The 24,518-nt window shown below is 45.9% G+C and overlaps 1 protein-coding gene across 2 annotated transcripts in view; it reads left to right on the top strand.

Moving 5' to 3' along the window:
• Nucleotides 1-24,518, top strand: part of ANO2 (anoctamin 2) — a 353,918-nt gene that overhangs the window by 307,748 nt on the left and 21,652 nt on the right. For both annotated transcript variants that reach the window (XM_062195454.1, XM_062195453.1), the window contains one exon: nt 5,437-5,582. In XM_062195454.1, the coding sequence (XP_062051438.1) occupies nt 5,437-5,582 (146 nt within the window). The remainder of the gene's footprint in view (nt 1-5,436; nt 5,583-24,518) is intronic.

A 24,518-nucleotide genomic window follows, 5' to 3' on the forward strand; every position in this document is an offset into this window, starting at 1 on the left:
GGGAGGGTTGGTGGGCATACAGGTGTCTGGGGCCTCCCAGCCTAAAGCAGCCTGCAGTCGTAAGTGAAATGACCCTCAGCCTCCAGGAACTCAACCTTCTGACACATTGCCCTACTCCTTGCTTTCTGAGAGTCGCTCAGTGATCATCGACCAAGGCTGGTGAGGCAGGTGCTGCTTGTACCCCAGGGACTTTCAGAGAGACATTGGTTCTGCACAGACATCCAGAGAGCATATGGATGGTCCCAGCGTCCCATCTGGCTGCTTCGAAGCTGTGAGACCAACCCCTCTATGCCTGCTACAGAGGAAAGTCTTCATTCCCCTGCACACATCTGGGGGAGACATCTGAAATTCCATGCAGCTTGTGGGTGAGAGATGCCCCTTCGTGAACACCTCTGGACTTCTGCTCCACCACTTAGCCCATTGTCTTCGGGCAGACAGAACCCAAGGCCTTATGTTTGTTCATTCTGTTGGCGTGTCCTCCACCCATCAACTCATCAGCTCCAGGGCAGACGAAAATAACACATGGCTGCTTTCCTTGGAGGCTCGGTTGTCTTGCTTAGGTTTGATGTGTGCTTAAGACCTGTGTGTTTGAAAATGTGCCACACTTGAATCCATGGCAATTGTGTGGCAACTCATAAAGCTGTGGGCAAGCCGGTTCTGCTGGCCTCACTTTCATCTCCTGAAGGTGGGCGTTTTCTCACCCCTAAGGTGCCTTTCAGATCAAGCCCCAGAAAACTCTGCTCTGGAGAATGAAGCTGGCCTCTGCTGATTCCAAAGATGAGTCACATCAGGCTCAGAGATGCTTCCTCCCTCCTGTCTGTTCCTGGCCTGAAGATGGATGCATGCAACATCCTTATGAAGTTCAATTCAGGAATGGAGAGCAAGCAGCCTCCCACATCCTGAGGTCGTCCATCTCCACAGTTCTTTCCAGTTCTGCAGGCTGTATTTTGAGCTTGATCACATGAAATCTTTATGATTACTGGATCTGTCTCTTTGGGACCCTCTGTCAAGAAATTAGACCCTTGCGTGCCAGAATTCAAGCATTGAGCAATATACTTCTACAGGAGACAATTGAGAAACATGGAACAAGCAAGGAAAAAAGGAGGAAACTTATGGAGTCAAAAGAGAAGTCAGAGTTGGTTCTGACAGTGACAAAGGAGTCATGTAAATGATAAAAATTAGATCTGTGATCCGTAACGTATCTCGGTAGGGGAGAGATTTGGTTGGGCAAAGGCTTAGTGGCCCTACAGATTGAGGTTTAAACTGTAAAAATATTTCCCTCCAAAGTAGTTAAGTGGGAAAAAAATCTTGGATAAATGCCCAGCTTTCTAGAAAATAGAAAGCATGGACATCTGAGAAGGGAAGAATTATTCTTGGGGGTTCCAGGCTACTGCGTGACATGAACTTTGAAGTGTACAGGTGTTGTTTCCTAAGGGTTTTAAATCCAGGGAGTGAGAACAAAGACATCAGCTCATGGCTTTTGGCTTGCCATATGGCTACAATGTAATTCTATAGCCTGTATCAATTATTTTGCCAAAAGAAAGAAATATTTATCCTAGAGGCAAGAACTGGTTATATATACATATGTGTGTGTGTGTATACATATATATATATTTCTTCTAAACCAACACACTTTTACTATGTACTTACTTGAGAGTCATGAAGACACAGAGATAGAAAAAGACAGATAAACAGAGAGACCTCCCATCCACTGGTTCATTCTCCAAATACCTGCAGTGGCCAGGACTGTGCTGAGCCAAAACCAGGATCCAGCAACTCAATCCAGTTCTCCCACATCAGTGGTAGGAACCCAATTACTTGAGCAGTCACTGCTGCCTCTCAGGGTGTGCACTAGTAGGGATCCACATTCAGAAACTAGAACTCCAGGCTTTGAACTCAAGCACTCTGATGTGGGTTGCAGGTGTCCCGATTAGCATCTACATCTCTGGACCAAAAGCTTTCCCCTAAACATATATTTTACTTAAATCCCTGACTTTTCTGACGATGGACGCTAACCCTCTCAGTTACCAGGAATAACAAATAACAGTGAAAAGAAACACAAGACTCATAACAATCCATGATCTTATTTCCAACCCAAGGCTCTTGGCTGAAGACCTGCATTCTCTTTGTTAACAAGAAGATGTGCAAGCACTAGGATGCTGTTGAATGCATACCAATAGCAGACTGGCATTTTTCTTCTGCACTGTAATTAGAGGAACCAAGTAAGAGTGGAGATTGAAATAGTTCTTTCCCCCAGCGATCTCATGTGATGCAAGATCAAGTGTAGGGAAACTTTTCGATGGTATCTTGTAAATTCCTCTTCTACACCTGACAGGTGCCCAGGCAGGGCCAGTATGGAAGCCATACTCTGTCCAGGAAAATTCCACCAAGGAGCAGTAGCTCCCCTACTCTCTGCTAGGCCTACTGCAGAGACCTTGGAGATGGAAAAATGAAATAACTTCAAAGGCAGGCAGTAAAACAGGGAGCATTAAGCACTTTAAAGTCAGCTCTGTGACTAATGCTACCTTAATAGATACAACTTGGTTGCATGATCTGGCCTGGACTGTCCCCACTCACGCAACCCAGGCTCTTGGGGTCCCACACCATTCTGCCAGCTGCTTTCCCAGAGGAACCACATGGTTTTAAACATGACAGGCCCCAGAATAATGCTCATAGGCAGCTTTCGGAATTGATTTCCTACCCAGCAGGCAGGATGGCAGAATCAGATTTTGTATTCTTCATCATCTGAGTCTGTGGATGGCTATTTCCACTCTTCTCTCTCTCCCTGAACACCCTCTTTTCCCATCTTTGTGCAAAGTAGATTTTTTTGCATCCAAACTGCATGGTGTCCCTAAAACATGCTGCACCATGTCCCAACTCCTCACTAAAATTAGACCTCAGATTTAGCTCCAATATATGTTGAAGCAAACTTTGAAACGGGCCTTAACATTCAGAGTGATGGAGTGTGTGTGTGTGTGTGTGTGTGTGTGTGAAATGGTGAAAACCGGCTTCTTTCTTGGGCATGCTTTGAGATGGACAGAGCAGACAGAAATCAATTTTTCCCTTGGCAAAATGACTCTTCATCCTTCCTTTTACTAAATGTACCAGATCCCATCCCAAAATAGCTGTGATACACCCCGGGATACAGCCAGTAAGATGTCATAAACTTTCTGCTTTCTTTTTGTGAATGTGATAAATATTAAATTTCAAGACATAAAACAGTCTCTCTGTAGAGCCGTCACAGGCGGTCTGTGCTCTCCTCAAATACCGTGGAATCTGGCCATGAATCAGAAGTTTAAGGAACAAATTTGAACCTTGTCAGGTGTCAGGAAAAAGGAATAAATTACTTAGAGGTTGACGTGTTGTTCATCTTTGGCTCATGTAGATCTGGGTCCTGCTTTATTTAGGGAGGCTGAAGACCCATGGAGCCAAGTGGGTTGGGAACTGCCAGGGACCAGATCCCCCTGAAGGAATGACCAAGGTGTGATGGACAATCACCACGGTTTTGATGTGAGCCCAACAGTCACAAGCAGAGGAAAAGCTCAGAACCTTCCAGAGAGAATTGCTGAGATGCGTCATTAAAAAGGGACAAAAAATGAGCAGATGAAAAAGACAAGGGAGTAACATCAAAGGAGTTATTTTAACGAGCAAGTGCATCATGTGGTCAGAATCATAATGTGAAGTTTTCCAAGCCGCCCATCTGTATGTTATATAGCCTGCATGATGTCTGCTAAATCCTGCTCTGGAGGGACTTCCTTTATTAATGTTGTTAATGGTCACTGAGATATCCAGGATGGAAACTTCTGGAATGATGAGCTCATAAGAACTCTTTGTGGATATTCTTTTATTCTCATCTTTTTGGACCTACCCACACTGCTGACTGCAAAGTCCTTCCTTGCTTGTACTTTGAAGGCTTCTCCTGCTACTACTTTCCCAACCCTCAACTGCTGATATTACTCAGGGATTGTTCTTTCTCTCTCTTTTTAAGAGTATTTATTTATTGATTTGAAAAGCAGAGTGACAGAGAGGGAGAAACAGAGAGACAGAAGGGAGAGAGCTTCCATCTGATGGTTCACTCCCAATATGACCACAATGGCTGGGGTTGGTCCAGAACTAAGCCAGGAGCCCGGGGCTCCATCTGGATCTTCTGCTGCTTTCCTAGGCACATTAGCAGGGAGCTGGATTGGAAGCAGAGCAGCCAGGATTCAACTTGCCTCTCCGATATAGGATGTCAGCATTGCAAGTGGAGGTTTAACGCACAGTACCAGCCACCCTCAGGGCTCTCTCTTGGCCCTTTGCTTTATCCATAGTCAACATCTATTGCCAGGGCTTTATCTCCTGTCTCCATAATGATGCTTGAGTCTCTGTGTATTTTCAGCTCTAGGCACATACTTACAATTGTCTCCTTCGTTGTCTCATTGTATTTCTCCACCTCAAAACTTGTCCTCTTCTCTTCCCCATCAAAACTGCCTCCTTGGTAGTGTTCTATACCTTAGCAAACTGCACCATGACCTGGGAACAACCTTGATTCCTTTTTTCTTCTTCCTCTTGCATGTGTAACCCATTACCATCCTCTTAATTCTGCCTCCTAAGCATGCCTTAACTGTCTTCTTCTCAGGTCTAGCGCATCATCCTAGACTGTGTCACTTGCTTCTCTGCATGGTGCTGTATTATGCCATGAGCTATCTTTCATGTCTTACCTTTCAGTATTTTATTTCTTGTCCTCTACTATCTGCACAGTTTGGCACCCTTCAGTCTTTCCTACAACCCCTTCTCACACTCTAGTTTGGCTCTTGCAGACATAATTTCCTCTGTTAGATTAACACCTTCCCTGTCACACTACTCTCCATCATTCCTACTCTTCTACCATCTTTCATTATTTAGGCTTGGTTTACATGTCTTCCTTAAGGAGAGCTCCCTTACAGTCACATTGGAGGTTAGAGCTTCAATGTAGGGATTTGAGGTGGAGGGACACACCATAGTAATGAAAGGCAATGTGTATCTTGGTTTCAATGATGTTGTTGTTGTCATTGAGAACCAAACAATGTTTTGGGGGACAGCATCTTCCTGCTATTTTCTAGACATTTCTCTCTTCCCCATGAAGCAGGCGGATAGAATAAATGATCAGCGAAGGACTGGCTACATCTCAACATTAGGCAAGAAGAGCCAACTCTCTTCTTGCTTATCAAACAACAGGAAACATAAGAAGTTTCGCTGGGTTTGAAGAAAGCTTTCCATTGTTGGGGGAAGTCTTCCATTATGTTGATAAAGGATTTCTTTAGATTGTCTTTTGGAGTAAGTGGTCTTTTACAAGTGTCTATCTGTCCTTGGATAGAAGATGGCCTCAGTGTCAAAACGTAATTATTTATGCCTTTTTGTCTGCAGTACTAATTCGGTTTTCCAGAAGCTTTTGATAACTGGTCTTTTTCTTGACAGGAAGCTAAAGAAACTATTTCGGAAACTGAAAGATGAGACAGAACCTGGAGAAACAGACTCTTCCCATTCAAAACATCCCGAGCAGTGGGACCTGGACTACAGTCTGGAGCCATACACTGGACTGACTCCAGAATACATGGAAATGAGTAAGAGCTTCTGACCCTGCCTTCCACTTGGGGCAGGTTCAGACGAGGGGTCTGTGGGCCTGGGGTGGGAGCTGGAGACAATGCCTGGGGAAGTGTCTGCTCCATCCTGAGCTTCATGGCTGCTCAGTATCCCCATCAGTGCCACATGGAGGTTGAAATGGGTGTGGCATCAAGTGCCACGGAGAGAGAACCAGCAGCTGCTTGATGACGGTGCAGCGATGCCCTCTTTTCCTCGGGCCACTCATCCTCATCTGTAAAATAAGAGATTTTATTCCTAATATCGCTTCCCATGGCTTCTATCACTGATAAAGCCAGAAGAGGGATAGCAGAATCTGGAATTTAAGAGTACAGTTTCCCTGAAAGAGGAGTAAACCAGTCTTGCAACACTTGGGTCCAGGATACCAACAACTTTCACAAGGAAAACATAGGAAAGTGTCCTATGCTCAGGGCTAGCTAAGATGCCCATTCTTCACATAAAATGGTGAGGATATTAAGGTGATGCTGGCTTCATAGAAAGAATTTGGGAGGATTCCCTCTTTTTTGATTGTTCTGAATAGTTTGAGAAGAATTGGAGTTAGTTCTTCTCTAAATGTCTGGTAGAATTCAGCAGTGAATCCATCTGGTCCTGGGCTTTCCTTTGTTGGGAGGGCCTTTATTACTGTTTCAATTTCTGTCTCAGTTATGGGTCTGTTTAGGTTTTCTATGTCTTCCTTGTTCAATTTAGGTAGTTTGTATGTGTCCAGGAATCTATCCATTTCTGATAGATTTCCCTGTTTGCTGGCATACAAGTCTTTGTAGTAATTTCTGATGATTCTTTTTATTTCTGTGGTGTCTGTTGTTAGGTTTCCTTTTTCATCTCTGATTTTATAGATTTGGGTCTTTTCTCTCTCTCTTTTTTTTTTTAGTTAGTTGGGCCAGTGGGGTGTCAATTTTGTTTATTTTTTCAAAAAACCAGCTCCTCGTTTGGCTGATTTTTTGTAATGTTTTTTTGGATTCAATCCTGTTGATTTCTTCTCTGATTTTAATTATTTCTCTTCTCCTACTAGATTTGGGTCTGGTTTGCTGCAGATTTTCTAGATCCTTGAGATGAACTGAAAGCTCGTCTATTTGGTGCCTCTCTAATTTCTTGATGTAGGCACCTATTGATATAAACTTTCCTCTTAACACTGCTTTTGCTGTATCCCATAGGTTTTGGTATGTTGTGCTGTTATCCTCATTTACTTCCAGAAAATTTTTTATTTCTGTTTTAATTTCTTCATTCAGGAGCATGTTGTTCAGTGGCCATGTATTTGCATATGCTCTAGGGATTCCCAAGTTGCTAATTTCCAACTTCATTCCTTTATGGTCTGAGAAGCTGCATGGTATGATTCTAATTCTTTTGAATTTGCTGAGACTTGCTTTATGGCCTAGTATGTGGTCAATCCTAGAGAAGGTTCCATGTACTGATGAGAAGAATGTAAATGCTTTATGTGTAGGATGAAAAGTTCTGTAGATATCTATTCGATTCATTTGGGCTATAGTGTCGTTTAAATCTACTGTTTCCTTGTTGATCTTCTGTCCCGTTGATCTGTCTGTCTTTGAGAGTGGAGTGTTGAAGTCCCCCAGTACTATTGTATGGGGTCTAAGTCTCCCTTTAAGTCCCTTAACAAATCTTTTAAATAAACCGGTGCCCTGTAATTAGGTGCATATACATTGATAATCGTTATATCTTCCTGTTGAATGGATCCCTTAATCATTATATAGTGCCCCTCTTTTTCTCTCCTAACAGTTTTTGTGGTAAAGTTTATGTTGTCTGATATTAAGATGGCTACGCCCACTCTTTTTTCATTTCTGTTGGCATGGTATATATTTTTCCAGCCTTTCACTTTGAGTCTGTATGCATCTTTGTTGGAAAGATGTGTTTCTTGTAAGCAGCAAATAGATGGGTTTTGTTCCTTAACCCAATCAGCCAATTGGTGTCTTTTAACTGGACAGTTCAGGCCATTAACATTCAATGTGACTATTGATAAGTAGTAACTTTGCCCTTCCATTTGCCAAAGATATTTTCTAATATATGCCTTGAGTTTCCTGTGATCTTTTGCTGTGAGGTTTCCTTCCTTTACCTTCTTTCATACTGATGACCGTGTTTCTGTGTTTCTGTGTGTAACACATCTTTAAGCATCTTTTGCAGGGCTGGATGAGTGGCGACAAATTCTTTCAAAATTTCTGTTTGCTGTGAAGGGTCTTTATTTCACCTTCATTCACAAATGAGAGCTTTGCAGGATAGTTTGTGTGAGATGTGAGAAGTAGATTCCTAGTTGCAAGGCTCTGCTTGTTTTGAATAAAAGTGGAAGGCAGGAGTGCATGTCAGTAAAAGCTGATAGAACATAATCATTTCAGTTGTGGCTTTGAAGTCAGGAGTTCTCCATTAGGAAAAGTGTTCTGGCTTAGACCAGCTGCCTGCAAACTCTTGGACTACTGGAGAATAATCCTGACCTTCTGTTGGTATGGATGTTGAAGAAGACTCTTTCCAAGACTTGGAATGAATGAATTGAAAGCATAAGATACCAAAGATCAAGAGCTCAGCTAAGGCATCTAAACATTTGCTCATTCTATAGTTTTTGCAGAAACATTAATCAGATCCAACAACAGAATCACTCAATATTTAATTCAGTTCTTAATATGAATGTATTTAAATAATGGCTTCTGTCCCCTTTGGTTAATCACTTTTAATAGGGGGCCACCAATGCCTCTCTGTGTATCAGAGACTTCACTCATTATTTCTAATGTTTATTTGTCCTATTCTGTTATAAGAATGTGTGTATGTATTGTAGGGGTGGAGTCTTGGCGACCACGAACAGTGTGTTCTTGCCCTGGAGTGTCTAAATTCTAGGCAAAGCCTAAGCCTTATAATCCAAGTCAGTTCATCAGAGAAGAAACAATCATCATGTCTGCTTCAGGAAAAATGGACAAAGAAAATATCAAGATCCCTTATGCTTTTTGCATTTAGCTAAGTGCTACCTCTAATCCCTCTCCAGTGCTGAACAGGTTACTTACACAGAGATGATTGCCCATATTTCAGACACCATTCTGTATCTGTCATCCTGTCACTGAGAAAGGAAGAACACGCTGTCAGATGTTGAGGTTCCTTTGGGAGAGGCACTTCCAGAAGGCATCTTTGAGCTCTGTCTGTATCTTCATCCTTTTCCAACCCATACCACCAACTATCTGTGTGGGGTTTCAGGCCTGTCTGTGTGTCCAGCTAGCTGACTATTTCAGAGCTTCTTTACTGAATGGTTAAGAGCAAGGGTCCCTGAGCAATACTCCCTGGTTCAAGTCTAATCTCTGTGACTAACTAGCTAACCTTGGGTAAATGGCTAACTTCTATTTATCTTGATTTGATTTTTTTGATTGTACATAATGATAATACCCGCTATAACTGCTGTGTTTCATGGATTAATATCTGTAGAGGTGCTTGGAAGAGCATCCAGCATATACAAAAACTGTTAAGGGTCAAGTGTTGTTGCTTTGAGTGGCTTTGAGGTCCTAGGAAGAGGGAGAGTAAGGACATGTCCTCTACTGGTCAGCTGCTGTGACATTTAATATACATCCACCGTGTGTTCAGACTTGGATACTTATGAAGAAATAAAAGAGAAAAATATTAATATTATTTATGACTGGAAGACTTGGTGACTTCCAGAATAAATTCACACCATGATTATAGAGTGAAATGCACACCATTGATGTGGGTGCCACGTCTTAGACCCTTTTTGTTATATATGTGATTCTAAAAATAAGCTTATGATCATGCTTACACATTTGTTTCCTTTTTCACTTAGCATTATCTGAATAAATATTTCCAATCCATCACATAATATCCAAAATGAACAGCTGCACAATAGTCCCTATAATGAATGTGCATTAACTTATTTACCTAACTTCCCATGAAAAGCACAGGACATGTTTTGTAATTCTCCCCCTATTTCAATGCTCCAATTCGTAGGCACTGTCTTTGAATAGAATCTTTCCCGTGTCTCTTGTGGTTTCATCAAGGTAGAGTCTCTCAGGTGCAGTTAGTTGGCCTAAGATATGATCATTGTATAATCTTTGATGTCATTTTACCAAATTGGTTCCTGAAAAGATTAAGCCAATTTGTCTAGTCACAGGCAATGTATGAAAATGCCCTTCCCATGAATGCAAATTATTCAGTATCCTCAAGTCATGTGATGTGAAGAGATTATCAGTGAGTAGCAAGCCTGAGACTCCCAGCCCCCTAAGCACACCCATTCCACCTTCTTGACCTGCCAATTCCAGATTCATTCCTAGCTTACACAGTGCTTCCTCTGTGGGAATCTTCCCAGGCCAAGCCCTCCTTGCTTCTTAGAGGAATCGTTGTTAGCTTTTCTGTCCTGACACTGGGTTTGGTGCATGTGTTGATTACATCTAGCTGAGTTATGGTTGTATTGCTCACCTATGTGTTCAGCAGGTGGAGTCTGTTAAAGTCTAAAGAACAGTGAGGAGGGCCCATGGCTGATTCATCTCCATATCCTTGAGGGTCCAACACATTGCAGAGCACATAACCAGCATGCCGTGTGTCTGAATGGGTGAATGAGTCTGCTTGCTAATAAATGAGGGGAGGTTTCTTAACAGAAGTGAGTTTGTGATCCCAACAAAGCTGGGCATGGTTGATGGTGAACCAAGGATACTTGAAGAGGTTTTCGGCTCTAGGAGGTAGGAGGTTGACAGAGCGATCTCCAAGGTCTCCTCTGGTTCTAAGGATCTAAATATCAATGAGAGCAAGGAAGAGCATTTCGAGGAGGACTGGCAAGTCTCAGCCCAGAGGAACTGTTGATAGAGAAAAGCAAATAGTAGTTTTGGGTAGAGAGAGTTTGGATACACACCTGGGAACAGGAAGATTCTGAAGACCCGACAAATGTGCATTTCACATCAGACCGTGGGGAGCACTTATCAAATGGTGGTCAACCTGGTGTTGATGCACTGATTGCTTCTCTTGGGAAAACGGGCTTTGAGGGCAGGACGAGGCTATGGAGGCGAAGGAAGGAATGAGGGATACAGGAGAGGCTAACAGTTATTCCTTCCTTCCTTCCTTCACTCATCACACACTTATTAAGCCTCTAGAGGGAGGAATAAGTTTGGAGACCAGAATTCCATGCAACGATTCAGGTTGATAGTGGTGAGGATTCTGTCACCTATTCAATTGTTGTGAATGCAGTCTTGTCTGGAAGGGTGCTGGGGTCACACATGCATTTCCCCGACCGGAAAAACTCGCCCACAGAATTCGTTAGGAGGATGGCCCAAGTCCTTGGGCCCTGCACCTGCATGGGAGACCAGGAGGAAGCACCTGGCTCCTGGCTTCGGATCAGCGTGGTGCCCAGCCATACCGGCCATTTGGGGGGTAAACCAATGGAAAAGGAAGACCTTTCTCTCTGTCTCTCTCTCTCACTGTCTAACTCTGCCTGTCAAAAAAAAATTCATTAGGCCACTTCGCTATGACTTTCTGTTGTTTTAGAGGCGTGCCCATTTTATTGCAAAGGAGCCTGAGGGCAGTGCTTTCTGGGCTGGTTTCCTTTCTTTGATCTCAGAACTCTCCCTTCTGTCTTTCGGGGAGCATGTGTTCTCACATACAACCAAAGCCTGGGCTGCAGAATCCGTGTCACCAGACTTCATCAAATAGCTTAGGCTGAGGGTGGCCCCGGGTGTGTTTGGAGCCGAGGCCCTGGGCTTCCAGTCCTAACTGTGCTGTGTGCTTGCCACATGACTTGGGGGTCAGTGCTTAACGTCAGCCAGGCCCAACTTTCCCATCCAAAGTGGGTTTGCTGATAGTGGCGCCTGCCTCCCAGGATTGTTCTGAGAACAATCCTAGAGGCTCCCAGAGACCATCAGCTGCTATTGTTACCATGGGAAGTCCCATTTTACTGATTCTGCAAAGTTTTTGACTAAAAGCAGTTTAAAGCTCCAGAGTGGGATAAGCCCCGGATCTTTTTCCCATCGCCATTAGTGCAGGGTTGTGCGGGGTGTGGAAAGAATGAGAGTACCAGCCTTTGTGGCAAATCTAAGATGCGCTCAGTGTCCAGAGCTATACACATGCCAAAGTGTTTGTCCTTCCAGGGAACTCGCGTCCCCTAGGGCTCTGCTTGACAAGTCTGGAATCTCACATGGACTCTTCTTGTCCTACCCTTACCTAAAAGCCACAAGCTTTTGTTACTCTAGTCATTAAAAAAAAAATCCCTATTGTCTTCTGGCCTCAGGAATTCAATGATCCCTCTTATAGCCTTTCCCCCAGCTGCTTAAGTGCAACCCACATTTTGAAGACTTTGGGCCACTAATGTGGGTGATGAGATGAATGTATTATGTCATTCACACAGAATTAGAGGAAACTTCATTCTTCTCAGTCATAAGCTTATACCCTATGAAATCCTAACAGAAAGGGAGGTATATGGGTGATTATTTACTTGTATATTCATTTATTTGGCATGAACACCAGATAATGATTTTGAAAGGTCAAGGGCTCCCAGTCTCTCCTATTCCCTGGAAGTATTCACTAGGGCCTTTAAGAATGGCCCACGGTGCCGTGGCTCACTTGGTTAATCTTCCGCCTGCGGCACCAGCATCCCATATGGGTGCCGGGTTCTAGTCTCAGTTGCTCCTCTTCCAGTCCAGCTCTCTGCTGTGGCCCAGGAGGGCAGTGGAGGATGATCCAAGTGCTTGGGCCCCTGCACTTGCATGGGAGACCAGGAGGAAGCACCTGGCTCCTGACTTTGGATCGGTGTGGCCATTTGAGGGGTGAACCAACGGAAAAGGAAGAGCTTTCTCTCTGTCTCTCTCTCTTTCACTGTCTAACTCCATCTGTCAAATAAATAAAAAATAAAAATAAGAAAAGAATGGCCCAGCTGAGGGAAATGCACAGGGCAGGTGCACCTCAGAGGCCAGAGCATCAGTGCCCTTGCAGAGGCATCCAAGTTGCTCATGAAGCTGCAAGCTTGAACTTCTCTGGGTTCAGGAAGAATATGTATGAGTTGTAATAGGTAGGCCCTGTCTTTTTTATTCAAAAAGGATTTATTTATTTATTTGAAGGCAGAGTTACAGAGAAAGGGAGAGACAAATCTGTTCACTCCTTAAACGGTTGCCATGGCTGAAGCTGGGCCAGACAGAAGACAGGAGCCCAGAAATCCATCTGGGTCTCCCACATGGGTGGCAGGGCTTCCGTATGCACATTAGCAGGGAGCTGGGTCCGAAGTAGAGCAGCCAGGACTGGAAACCGGCGTTCACATGGGATGGTAGCATTGCAGGTGGCAGCGTAACCCTCTGTACCACAATGCCGGCTCCTGGATCCTGTCTTCCCCTGCATGACTTTTTCCCAACTTTGCATCAAGTGTGGCTGGGGAGAGCCTGCTCAGTACGATCTTGAGATTTTAGCTCCACGGATCCTTGCTTCACTGACTTTGCCTCTACTAAGAGCCTTGACCTCCTGTTTCAATCCTCACCATTTCTCCTTCAATTACTGCAAATGTGTCCTTACATGTCTCCCAGCTTCCTTGTTCATGTCTGCTTTTCCTTTGGCTTTTTAGCATGCCTTTTCTGGAATGCAAACCAGAGCATATTCCTTTTGCTGTGTAAAACCCTTTAATGCTACTGACTTTTACGATAAAGTTCACATCCCTCAGTGCAGCACACAGGGGCACCCACAAGCTGGCTCCGGTTCTGGTGCCCATTCAAAGGTCCATATATGCCCTAGGGTATTTCAAACAGCCCATAGAAAAGGAGATTAAAAGACAAATGTGTTTGGTGCGAAACCCTTTTAAAATCTGTGCATAATTTCGTCATAAAATGCATTTCCTAGGGACTTAATGGAGATCCCATATATGCATGGATTTTAGCATTTTTTGCACCAAGATACGTTTATCTTTTGATGTCATTTTCCATGAACATTTTGAAGTTCACTGGTGTGTCTGGTTATCTCCTGTGCCATGGTGAAGTTGACGGTGCTGTCTTGTCTGCCTGCTGAGCTGTTCAGACTCTTGGAGGTGTTGTATGACTTCCCCATTCTCAAATCCTCTCCTCTTCTCTTCTCTACCTGTATCCCTTCTGAAAGCTGAGGGCTTTGGGGGCAGGGACCGCGTCTCATTCCTCTTTACTCACAACACTCCGCAGAGCTCCTGGAACATAATAAGCGCTCAGTAAAGTGTCTGTTGAATGAGTGACTCTTCCCCTCCATAGTGGCAGAGAAATAATGGTTTCGTTTCTTTCTATCCCATGCTGCTTGGACCTCCCTCTTCACCATGGACATATTTATCTATTCCTTTATAGGCAGCAATTTTCATCTCGCCATCCCCAAATGAAGCATGTTTACTCCCAGGATTTCTCTCCAAGAGAAGCCGCCGCTGGTTTTAATTTACTCCTTCCCTTCAGGGATCAAACAATCAGTGGCAGTGGACACAGTGGAATGTTCTCTCCCAGCCTTGGCTTTAACCTCAATTCCAGTTGCACACCCTCACCCCGGCTGTGCCCCACCACAGCCATCCCAGTGGTGGTGCCAGGCCCTGGAGACACAGAGAAAACAGAGGCTGCCCATGCCTTGTGGGGTTTCAGGGCCTGGTGGTGGGGAGGACTAGGCAAATTGTTACATGAAGGGACTTCGCTTGCCACAGGAAAAGTCCAACTACATCGCACTTATTTCCATGAGATTAGGACTTTGCCGCTCCCATCTGATGAAGCAGAGATATGTTGGAGATAACTGTCCTTCTCCTCTTCTCTTGGCCTGTCGTTGCCTGCTCATAAAACCTATGGGGGCGTTCAGGAGCCACCCATGGGGATGGAGCCAGCTCTGGACTGGACATGGAGGCTCACCTCCCAGTTGCCAGCTCAGACCTGTTTCAGCTTCAGACAAGGCAGGGAAGGGCCCGGAAGAGATGCCGTCCATTCAGGGGAAGCATTTCCAAGTTGATCTGCTTGGAGATGTAGTTGCTTTGGCTGTTTTCTGAATTCTGTAGCGCATGAGTGGCTTTGCCCTCCTGCAGGCCCCAGGCGGACTTTCACCTCCATTGCTCGTTAGCTCTTCTCTCCCATGCACCTCCCACCCCATGCACTTGCAGCCTCCACCGTCTTTTGGCTCCATCTGTTCGTCTTCTCAGCCTCCTGTGCCTGGTGCTTTTCCCACTACGTCCTCAACGCGGCTCCTCGTAACCATCCCCATCTCTCCTTGCCCTGTGTATTCCCTCATCCCATTGTTCAGAAGCGTCCCCATTCTCCTTACTGAGGGCCTCGAGGGACATATTTTCAATTTATTCGGCCCTACATCCTTTGACACACTCTGTGGTCCAGCCAGCAGGGGCCTGTTTCCCGCCCACACTGCGTATCTCGCGTGTTTCATGCCTGACCTTGTCTGTTCCTCTTGCTTTGGAATTCTCTCTGCCTTCCCATCCACATTTCCAAAGCAGCTCTTGCATCAGCGGCTTCAGAACGTATTCCTTCCCCACCACTGCCTCAATCCCTTCCTCAATTCTAAACACAGGCTGAAGCTTGTGCCCTGCATCGTATCAGATAGCCAGCCTCCTAAAAAGGAGGTGCTTGCTGAAAGTTAATTTCCCCAGGGTAGGTTCCTCAAATGGCAGCACCTAGCCCCTCCCACCCCCTCAAGGGTGAAACCCCCAAACTATATTGGGTAAACTGGTAAAGGAAGATTGAATAAATAAAGTTCTTAGTTTATCTGTCTTTAGCTGTCTCTTATCTAGGCTGAAAGAATTTCACTTTCTAGTTAGGCTGTGGCCCCTTCTCACTCACTCACGGCTGATAATTCAGGGAGTGGATTATCAGGAGTGGTGCTTGTCCCCCTCTTTGTTCTCTGCCTCTCCTTCTCCTGCTCCTCCTTCCAGGTCCCCTGGTCTTAGTCCTTACTCCCCTCCTCCCTCCAGACCAGCCGTGCACTCCCTTCCAGGGAGTGAGCCAGGGAAATAGGAGAAGGCGTAACATGAGCCCGTCCATGCTGTTTGGAGATGGCAGCCCAGGGAAGCAGCCTGGCGGGAGAGAAGACAAAGTCCACAGCACATGTCAGAACCTGGCTGGAGGCAGGCGTTAAGATGCTCTCTTCCCACCTAGGAGTATCTTGATTTCCTACCTGCTGCCAGCTCCTGATGCCAGCGTCCTGCTAATGCAGACCCCGGGAGACAGCACTGATGGCTTGAGTCCTTGCTACCCCTCCACGGGAGGCCTGGATTAAGTTCTTGGCCCTTGGCTTCAGCATGGCCCACTTTCAGTTGCAGTGGGCATTTGGGGAGTGAAGCAGCAGGATGAGATCTCTATCTGTTTTTTCTCTTTCTATTGCAAATAAGTGACCAAAGAAAATTAAACAAAAACCAAATCTCATTGGTAGCGATAGTTTCTGACACCCCCATGAATAACTGAGACCTGTGAGAATCCGAGTTCTGAGTTCTGCGCAACCTCCTCTTTGACCTAAAATCCCCTCTACGCCCACAGCCTCTTTTACCTTTAGGTGATCCCTACAGGACAGAAAGATGGAAATCTCTCCTTGCCATGTTCTGGGGAGTCAGGTGGGATGTGGCAGGAAGTCCAGTTCTGCCTCTCTCTAGCAGTGGGGCTGTGGGCACATCGTACCATCTCCTGAAGCCTCACTTTCTTCCTTGACATCATTGAGAATCCCCCCAGATGATGAGAATTCCCCTGCCATGATGCAACCCATGCTCTGGGGTGAGAACCAGTTGTGCAGCGTGTCAAGGGTGAGCCTGTTCCTGCTTTGGCAATGCAGGGTAGAATGGAGTCCCTGTCATCCTCGCTTTGTTGGATTTTGGATGCAAGAGTGAGGGAGTTTGAGCCTGCACAGACAGCAGGGCTTGGGGCACATGCTCATTTCTCCTTGAGGGTCTGAACAGGAACAGAGTTTCGGACCTCTGCATTGGGCGTCCCCAGGGTGCCTTGCAGAGCCAGCTCTTAGGTCCTAAACACCAGCTGCACAGTGTTCCTCGAAGCCCAGAGACTCAGTGGCTGATGTGCGCCACTGAAGATCACTCCAGCGACCCACTAGTGGACACAGGCTGGAGTCCCTTTCTAGAGCATTCCATGAGAGAATTTCATCAGGCCCTCTAGGAACTTGGGCTTCCACAGAGGGATGGAGTGGCATGAGGTTTCCTCCTGCCTCCCCGACTGGCTAGACCTCTCCAATTCCAGAAGGGCCCTTGTCTTGGCCTTTGCACAAAAAGGAGAGCAGTGAAACCAAAGCTGCCCGCCCCCTCTGGGGTGCCTGCCGTGGTAATCCAGGGCCCTGCTCTCAGCTGTCAGCCTCCTTCCTGAGGTACCCTGGACCACCCATGCAGGCAGGAAGCACACCGAGCCCCCTCGGAGCCCGTTCCTGGTAATGGAAGCGCAGGTCCTCCGTCGGAGAGATGTATGATATTTACCTTGTTCTAAATTAACCTGGAACCAGGGCCCGGAGGGCCTGCGGGAGGGGCCATGAGGGAAGAGGGAGGCTGGAAGTCAGCTGGGGGAGGGGTGCTGGGCAGAGGCAGCCACCCCTGGGCAAGAGTGGTGGTGGGGACCCGCTGGCCCCAGACAAAGGGAAACCTGAGAGTGAGGGATTAGGCGGAGGAACCTACGCGGGGAGCAGGGAGCTTTCGAGGGAATCTCCAATATCAAACCCTTTTCCTGAAGAGCTTACTGAGAAGGGCTTGGGGTAGTCTCCCCACCCCCATCTCTTAGGGGCAGAAGGAATGTGGGCCCAGGGGCAGGCCGCGGCATTAATCATCACTGCCCCGACCCCAAAACGGGGCTTCCGAGCCCCGTTGTGGGGTTTTCCTCCGGGGCCTAAGGAGAGGAAATTCTTCAGTTGCTTTAAGAGCTGCAAGCGAAGTTTATAGCACTTCGACTTTTCCTACAGAGTAGAATTTGCAGCAAAGTGTAGACCCGCAGTGAATCCTATAAGAGAGACTTTCGGGGCACGTGCCCCAAAGAATCTCTTGGCAAAGTTGTATTGCCATTTACCCTGATACATAAATGATACAATTGGCAGCTTTTCTGTACCTAAAAATTCCCTGGCCTGGTTGCGCGACATGCAGTCAGTTGTGCTGCAAACCCTTGAGGACCAGACTCACTCACAGCACAGAACCATGAGGGCTGACATAGGCAGGCGCTCAATGTTTGCTGGAGAAAAAAGAGAGGAAGGTGACCCTACAGTGAGAAACTTGGAGGCACAGTGCCACTATGCAGACATCACTGTTGGCCAGCGTTGTCCAGGTGCTGGTGCCATATTGATTTAGTGGGAACTAACTCCTTTCTCCCTCCAGGTGGGAAGAGCCCTGCTTGTAGGTACTAAACACTGTCCTAAGAGTAGGCTTCCCAGAGCAACATTTGTGGATGAACTTGTAAAGTTGTTCAGGCCAGTTACCCCACGTGTCAGTCAGCTACTGCCATGACCATGCTTTGTAACAAGTATCTCCTAGTGTCTCAGTGACTCGAATTGAGACACAGAATAAAGAAAATGGAAAGGGCTGGCTTCGGATATTGTTGAAGATCATACCCTGGAAATGATTTTTCTCTCTGTCTCTCTCTCTCACTATATATCTCTACCTGTCAAATAAATAAAAAATAAATTAAAAAAAATAGAAAAGAAGGACTAGAAAGGACTAAAGCTTCAGATGGAGGGCTGGCATGGCTACACCCAAGATTGCTTGCAAGTCTGATATTCCTTGGCCATGGATGGTAGGGATGACACTACCCCACTTCCAAAGTTCTGACAGAGGCTGGCTGTGGTTATGAGATATCTGCAAGACCATCAGCCCTGAACTCTGCTGCACAGAGCTCCAAGTGCCTGTGTCAAATGCCAATGGCTCAAAGAACCAGGAAATCCCTTTTCCTGAACCACCTTGTTTATAGGAACTGAATCCTTCCACTGGATCATCAGGCACCTGCCGTTGTCTCCACATGGCACATAAACCCAGTGCAGGCAGCATCCAGGGTCCTGCTCCAGTTTTTCTGGGGACAGTGAATCCCAGGTAATTTCTTTCCCTTTGTTTCTGAGGCATGCAATGCTTGGAATTCAAACAGTTTGTGGAAAAATAAAAGATAATTTAGGGGCAGATGTTTGGTACAGCAGTCAAGATGCCTGTTGTGGGGGCTGGCGCTAGGGCGTAGCTGGTAAAGCCACTGCCTGCAACACCGATGTCCTTTATGGGTATCGGTTTGAGTCCCAGCTGCTCCACTTCCAGTCCAGCTCCCTGCAAATGCTCCTGGGAAAGAATCCAAAGATGACCCAACTGCTTGGGCCCCCGTACCCACCTGGGAGATAGGAAGAAGCTCCTGGCTTCTAACCAGCCCTTATGGCCATTGTGCCATTAGGGGAGTGAACCAGTGGGTTCATTCTCTCTCTCTCTCTCTCTCTCTCTCTCTCTCTCTGTAACTCTCCCTTTCAAATAAATAAATCTTAAAAAAAAAATGACGCCAGTTGGGACAACCACAACCCATATCAGAATGCCTAGATTCAAGTTGCAGGTTTTGATTCCGATTCTACTTCCTTCTAATGAGTGCATGGAGAGGCAACAAGTGAGGGCTTTGCACTTGGGTCCCCGCCTCCCATGTGAGAAGCCCAGATTGGGTTCTGGGCTCCTAGCTTTGACCTGGCCCAATCCCAGCTCTTTTTTTAAATCATAAATTTCCACTTTATTTTTCCAGAGGTAATTTTTCTTCAGTCCTTAAAGACTTTGCTCCATATTTGGGCTTTGGTGAATGCTGTGGGGCAGCACCAGCAGGTCTAAATCAGGGTGGTGGTGTCCAGTACTTGTGGACCTCGCAAGGTCGATTTCTGACCACTTGCTGTGAATGGTGTCACTCACACAGTAACATAGCTTTGCATACAGCTTGGGAAGCACTTGGGCATCAAAACCACTTGCTTTAGAGATACCCTGATGGCTGTGGCCTCCACTATGTTTTGAATGACAAACTTTTTTTTTATTTGAAAGAGAGAGACAGACAGATCTTTTATCTGCTGGTTCAGTCCCCAAATGACCACAACATCCTGGGATGGGCCAGTCCAAAGCAAGAAACCAGGAGCTTCATCCAGGTCTCCCATGTGGGTGCAGGGGCCCAAGCATTTGGGTCATCTTCTGCTGCTTTCCCAGGCCATAGCAGAGAACTGGATTGGAACTGGAATGGATGGGAATCAAACCAGCACCCATAAGGGATGCCATTGTCGCAGACAGTGGCTTAACCCACTACACCACAGCACCAGCCCTTCAAATGATGAACTTATTAATGGCCTTGTCCTTGGGAATGCATTGAGTGCAGCTAGTGCGATGAATAAGCTGCAAGTGGCTGCCTTCGTTTTTAGCATGGCTGTTGTTCTTTTTCCTTGCCCTCTTGGAACGGAGGACCCAAAAGAGCAATCCTAGCTCTTCAGAGCATTTGAGAAGTGAACCAGTAGGCAGATCTGTCTATCTGCTGGTCTCTCTTTGTCTCCTCTCTGCCTTTCAAATTAATAAAAATGAACATATAAAAGATACGTTTATTTTGGTACCAAATAATCAAAATCCACACATAGTTTATTTTCATAATATGAGTTTTACATTCGTTTTCAGAAGTACCCTTGTACTTGGGGGATCCCTCCCATGCATGGTTAAGTGAAAAGTCAAAATGCATAGTTAAGTGAAATGTCTGGATGCTGCAGCTCTCAGAGTACAACAGATGTCTCCTGATAGACAGAAGAAGCCTAGTGCTTGAGAAAGAAGTCATGAATGGATGGGTGGAAGGCAGTCTTTTCTTTTAAAACCTACAGAGAACCACACTACTTTTCCATTTCTCTTCTTGCTCTACCAGCTAGGAAGAATAGTTTGGGTTGGACTTTGTTGTTCAATCACAGCTACATATATAAACCCAGAGTTTATAGATTTATGTTTTTTGCTTGTAGGTTTGTACTCTTTATACGTGTTTCTTTTTTTCTACAATTCCATAAACTTAATTGTTCTATCATTTTGTTGTCTTTTTCACAACCTTTTGGGAAGGGGTAGTGGGAAAGGCATAAAGCAAACAGAAGTCCTCAGTGATGACGTGTTGCTTGGGAATGTCTTTCCCGTCCTGGCTAGTTTATTCTGCCTCACGCACTGCTTTAGCACAGCCCCAGTGGGTGCATGGGAGGAAGAATGGCCAACTGGCCTTCCCAATCCCGCCTTGCAGGTGGGTAAAGTGAACAAGAGTGAGGAAGGCCATCCCCTTGTTCATGCAATGGACAACCACTAGACATTCACCATGCTGTTCTCAAGACAGAAGGCCATAGATTTCACCAACTCCACTCTGGCAAGTTTTGATGTGGGACTGGGAAACGAGTGGAGACTAAGTTTCCTTTAGACAGCACAAAAATGAAGAAGAATCAGAGACAGATGTGCCTTTCTCGTCTGTCCCAGTGTTGCACTGGTTTACATGCAGTAAACTCTCACTTCTTAAGCTGTTACCTCAGGCCTGGTCTTTCCTGTTATGACTTCTGGGGATTTCTGAGTCCTGCCCGAACCATTGTCTAAGCCCCGGGTGACTCCATGCAGCCGGAGAGGGAATTCCATGTATTGTCTTCACTTCCTAAGTAGTTTATGAATTTGGACCAGTGGATTTTCAGGAAAGATCTTAATTACCAGCCATTTAACAAAGCTTGTCCTTACTCATCGAGCCCAAGGCTTCTGAATTCTGTGAAGCCTGCAGGGCTCTGCTGGTGAGAGCGGGTTACTCCTGCCCTGGGCTCCGCAGCGTTCTGTTAATGCTGCCGTCAAGGCTTGTTTACACGTCTGTCTTCCGCACTGCACACTCAGAGCCCTGGGAAGGATGACACAGCCCACTACTTGTCTGAGTCTGTTGCTATAGCGGAATACCTGGGCCTGGGTCATTTATAAACAGCAGCGGTTTAGTTGGCTCACAGTTGTGGGGACTGGGTGGTTCAAGAGCATGGTGCCAGCTTCCGCTGAGGGTCTTCACGTTGCACCATGCCACGGTGGAAGGGCAGGAGGGTGCAAAAGCAAGATGGTAACCATGATAACAAGCCCACTCTCATGATAACTAACCCAGGGCTATAAAAGCCACTTTAGTCTATTAGCTCTCATAGGTGCTCTGGGGATTAAGTTTCCAAAACTGCATTTAAACTGCAGTCCAATTCATCTTTGTTTCTAGTCCTGAGCATGGGTCCAGGATACAGAATGTAGCCAATGAGTGCTTGTTGTATGAATGAGTATCCAGTGAATGGTGCACTTGGAGAACTCCCACATTTCTTTCATGCCTTCTCTTTTCCCAAGCAACAGGGACCCATGCTGGGGAGCCACCTAGATCCCTTTCATTCTCATTGTCTCTTCTATTTGCATGGCCAGCCAACACCTGCAGTTCTTTTCCACATCAGACACTCTCAGCCCAGAGCACAGTTGGTTTCCCTGGCCCTTAGGAGAAAGGGATCAGTGGGCACCGCCTTGAAATATTAGCTGCTGAAATAAACAGTGATGACCTTCCCCTGCTGTGCTCTTACACGGGTGTTTATGTTAACGGGCTGTTCCTAGCTGAGTCTTTTTAGTAACCACCTCCGGAAAAGATAGACTCACACCAACGTGTCTCTCAGCTATTGCCTTGCAATTACTCACTGGGGGCTCAAAAGGGGTGGGGGTGGGGTGGGGTGAGGATTCTTCAGCTCTCAGTTTTCAATCCCTTTAAGCAGACTGTGTTGCTTATATTAAAGTATAGAAAGTCAGATTAAGAAAAAAACAATAAAAGCTGGCTGAGCACTGTGGCACAGCCTACTAAGTCACCGGGCTTGGGATGCCCGCATCTGAGATCAGAGCACCAGTTTGAGTTCTGGCTACTCTGCTTCTGATCCAGCTCCCTGCTAATGTACCTGGGAAGCAGCAGATGATGGCTCATGTACTCAGGTTCCTGCCACATATGTGGGAGACACGGTTAGAGTTCCTGGCCCCTGGCTTCAGCCTGATCCAGTTCTGGATGTGTGGCCATTTGGGGAGTAAACCGGCTGATGGAAAATCTCTCTCACTCTCTTTCTTTCAAATAAGGAAATACTAAATAAAGTTTGGATCATTTTCATTAAAATTGGACTCTTCTCACCATTTTTATTTCAACCTTCTTCAAAGGATTTTGTGCAAAATCCTGCAATGAGAATTGCAGTGTGGAGGTACTTACTTGATTTCTCCAAATCTCCTTACCATCATTAAGCAGAATGCTTTCAGTTCACACATTTCCTCTTTTTCACAGCTGGTGAAAATAAGTTCATATTTATGAAATGAACAACCTTTGAACATCTGCTATGTAATAGGCATCACAAACTATGGTGAAGACCTGAAAGCGGATCAGTTATGGGTCCTGGTGTCAGGAGGCTTATAATCCAGGTAGCAAGTCAAATAAATAGGGTGACAAGCATGAGGCACTACGGGGCTGAGGTGGAGAGATGCTCATGACACCCAGTTCAGCCTGTGTGAGCTGATGGGGAACTAGGGTGGAGGATAATCTTCACAGGGCAGGTATAGTTTGAGTTGAACCTGAAAGGTGAGTGGTAGAAAACATGGTAAGTTTGTGGAAGTACAGCTGGTTTGGGAATAGTTGGGAAGCAGGCAGAGTTGATCTCCAGCATACAAATGAAAACATCAGGCATGAGCACACAACTTGGGCAGGGAGGAAGAGCCTGGAAAAATAAGCCAGGTCAAGTGCTGGGGCTGTGTGTGTGCACAATGGAAGGGTAGACATTTTCACTGAAAAATTTAAATAAATGAGTGTGAAATCAGAGTTGCATTCCATCAAGATATCTTTCCATCAGTCGTGGCCTTTCCAGTCTGTTCTACCTACTGGGCTGTTTCTCATTTTTAAGCACATTGTCTTGGAATGTCCTTGCTGGATGCCATCCTGTTTAGTTTAACCTCCTCCTCCTTGTTATTTTAACCTAAGCCCAGGTAATCACTGTGATTTTAATTGTCTCCAGCCATCAGGCAGCAAAGGGCTGGTGGGTATTTTGGAAGATTCCCAGCCGCTGGAGTGGGGGAAGGGAAAACCAGTGGAGAGTGGTACCTACGAGTGTTTCCAGTCTTTGTGCTTCCAAATCAGCATTTCTGGTTGGAGCCCTTCAGAGTGGGCTTTGTAAAAATTTAGTCGAAAATCAACTTATGGATTCCTCCCTAATTGGCTTGGCCAAGTTTAATGTGTTACTGGTCAAGGCAAGCTGGCTTCTATTATGCACTACAGTGAGCATTTCCAGTGCTGCTCTGATCCCAATGGGGGCTTGCTGTTTTTAGAAATAAATCTTGGTTTCGGTGAAGGTTGGAATTATTGTGTCCTCTGAAATGACCCTATAAGTCCCTCCCCACCCCACCCCATCAGATTCAGCATTTTTGGTCTTTGACTGCAAAGAGCAAGTCTTGAATAGGGCAAATGCATGCTGGAGGAATACGGTTTTATGTTGTTCTCTCTCTCTCTCTCTCTCTCTCTCTCTCTCTCTCTGTCTCTTCCTGAAACAAAACCAAACTTATCATTTGTCACTGCCTCTTTGGATTGAGTCTTGGAAGGGTTCAGGATGTGCAGTCTGAGCAGACAACACCTGCCCTTGCATATCCACACGGGGAGGCTTTTCTGGACTCACATCAGAGGATGGGTCAGGAGGATCCAGTTACTCCAGGCCCAGTGTCATCTGAGTTGAATGAACCCACTCTCTTGAGGTTGTCCAGTGCTGATCACACAGACTTACATGGCAAAGGCGAAGGAGACAAGATGTTTTGTTATGGGATCAATGTTATTAAGGGGAACTGTTAGCATCAAACCAGTACTGGAGGATGTGTTGACAGAAAGGCTACCACAGAGAACTTGTCTCTGGAGAATTTGTGAAAGTGAAAAAGCAAGCCTTTAGGGCAACCCTAGAAGAGAGAATTCCTGTCTACCTCAAGAGTTCATTTGAAAGAGAAAGAGAAAGAG

The sequence above is a fragment of the Lepus europaeus genome, chromosome 6, assembly GCF_033115175.1.
Source record: "Lepus europaeus isolate LE1 chromosome 6, mLepTim1.pri, whole genome shotgun sequence".
Classification (NCBI taxonomy): Eukaryota; Metazoa; Chordata; class Mammalia; order Lagomorpha; family Leporidae; genus Lepus; species Lepus europaeus.